General features: G+C 50.9%; 1 protein-coding gene across 1 annotated transcript in view; it reads left to right on the forward strand.

Annotated features, from left to right (window-relative positions):
* LOC146495437 (uncharacterized) overlaps positions 1-1,333 on the forward strand; it is a gene marked incomplete at its 5' end in the record, with an annotated part of 1,927 nt that extends 594 nt beyond the window's left edge. The window contains one exon of the mRNA XM_085147196.1: positions 1-1,333. This exon is cut by the window's left edge and continues 594 nt beyond it. Coding sequence (XP_085003322.1) covers positions 1-513 — 513 coding nt within the window.
* Between the last annotated feature and the right edge of the window lie 231 nt (positions 1,334-1,564).

A 1,564-nucleotide genomic window follows, 5' to 3' on the forward strand; every position in this document is an offset into this window, starting at 1 on the left:
CCCTTTTCTTCTCTTCTCTCCTCTCCTCTCCTCTCCTCTCCTCTCCTCTCCTCTCCTCTCTCCTCGCCTCACCTCGCCTCGCCTCTCCTCTCCTCTCCTCTTCTCTTCTCTTCTCTCCTCTCCTCTCCCCTTCCCTTCCCTCCTCTCCTCTCCTCTCCTCTCCTCTCCTCTCCTCTCTCCTCTCCTCTCCTCTCCTCTCCTCTCCTCTCCTCGTCTCTTCTCGTCTCTTCTCTTCTCTCCTCTCCTCTCTCCTCTCCTCTTCTCTTCTCTTCTCTCCTCTCCTCTCCTCTCCTCTCCTCTCCTCTCCTCGTCTCTTCTCGTCTCTTCTCTTCTCTCCTCTCCTCTCTCCTCTCCTCTTCTCTTCTCTTCCCTCCTCTCCTCTCCTCTCCTCTCCTCTCCTCTCCTCTCCTCTCCTCTTTAACCAGCTTATCTGCACAGTGCCCTGAGTGTGCTGCTGTGCTCTGTGACTTCACCATGATTGATTGTGGTGGGGGTCCTCCACTCCCTTGGTGAGAGTGAAAATGGAGGAGCGAAAACAGGAGAAAGCAAAGAAGCCTGGAGAGAGTCAGTGATGGGTAAAGTGAAACAGAAGCACTATTTGTGTACGCATGTATGTACATATGTGGGCCTATATATATAAATATTCATTAGGTCTGTAAAATGTGTTCTTGGTGGAAAGAATGAAGGTGAACTAAGTGTGTTCAGGCCTGCAGTCAGCATGCAGGTATTTATCCAGTTCTAAGGCTAAAGACTAGTGATGTTTGGTGAGCACAGTGATGTGCACGTGCTGCCTAGGTGTTGTGGAGGCTGGGGGTGCGTGGCGCTGACCGCTCCCTGTCTCTCTCCCCTTCTGTTCCCTGGAGGGTAATAAAGACTGATGACACTGATGCTGTGCCATCCGGCTCCACAGTCTCCACTGCACAACCATTTGCGCCATCATTTATCCCGCTCCCCCCTCCCCGTTCTAATTCTGCTTTAATAACCGCCAGCTCCATTCATCAGCGTATTGACAGGCATGACAGGCGGTGCGGCACACACTAACTCCCTGCCCTTTACTCGCTCACAGCCAGGGTCAGCGTGAGGTCACACAGTCAATAATCACAACACACCTCACTGTCACCTTGGAGCGACTACATGCCCTGCATATCTATTCTCACGTATGCCCAAACTGCTCGTTGACTTTACTGCTTCGTAACCAGCGCTGCGCACAGTCGCTGAGGTAGAAGCTGTGGCCAGAGGTAAAGCAGTAGTGGAAGAAACATGCGAGGTAGAGGAAGAGGTGATTCTGCTGCACTGGTGGTCCAAACAGAAGAATGTGGACCTGCTGCTTAAATGAGTTTGATCCCCAAACCCAAAAGTATTCTTATTCTTACCCTGTAAAAGTCTGACATACAGAAGATCATATCTACTCTTTGCTCCCTCCACTTTTTTTTTTTTTTTGAAGGGGACGGGCTTTTTGGGTGTGGTGGTGGGGGGTAATTGTGGGCAGTCATTTGTTACAGGTGCAGAGCCTCCTTGTCTCTCCTTGGGCATTCACCTCTTCATATGCAAAACATGTCCTGCT

Source organism: Neolamprologus multifasciatus, chromosome 20 (assembly GCF_963576455.1).
Source record: "Neolamprologus multifasciatus chromosome 20, fNeoMul1.2, whole genome shotgun sequence".
Classification (NCBI taxonomy): domain Eukaryota; kingdom Metazoa; phylum Chordata; class Actinopteri; order Cichliformes; family Cichlidae; genus Neolamprologus; species Neolamprologus multifasciatus.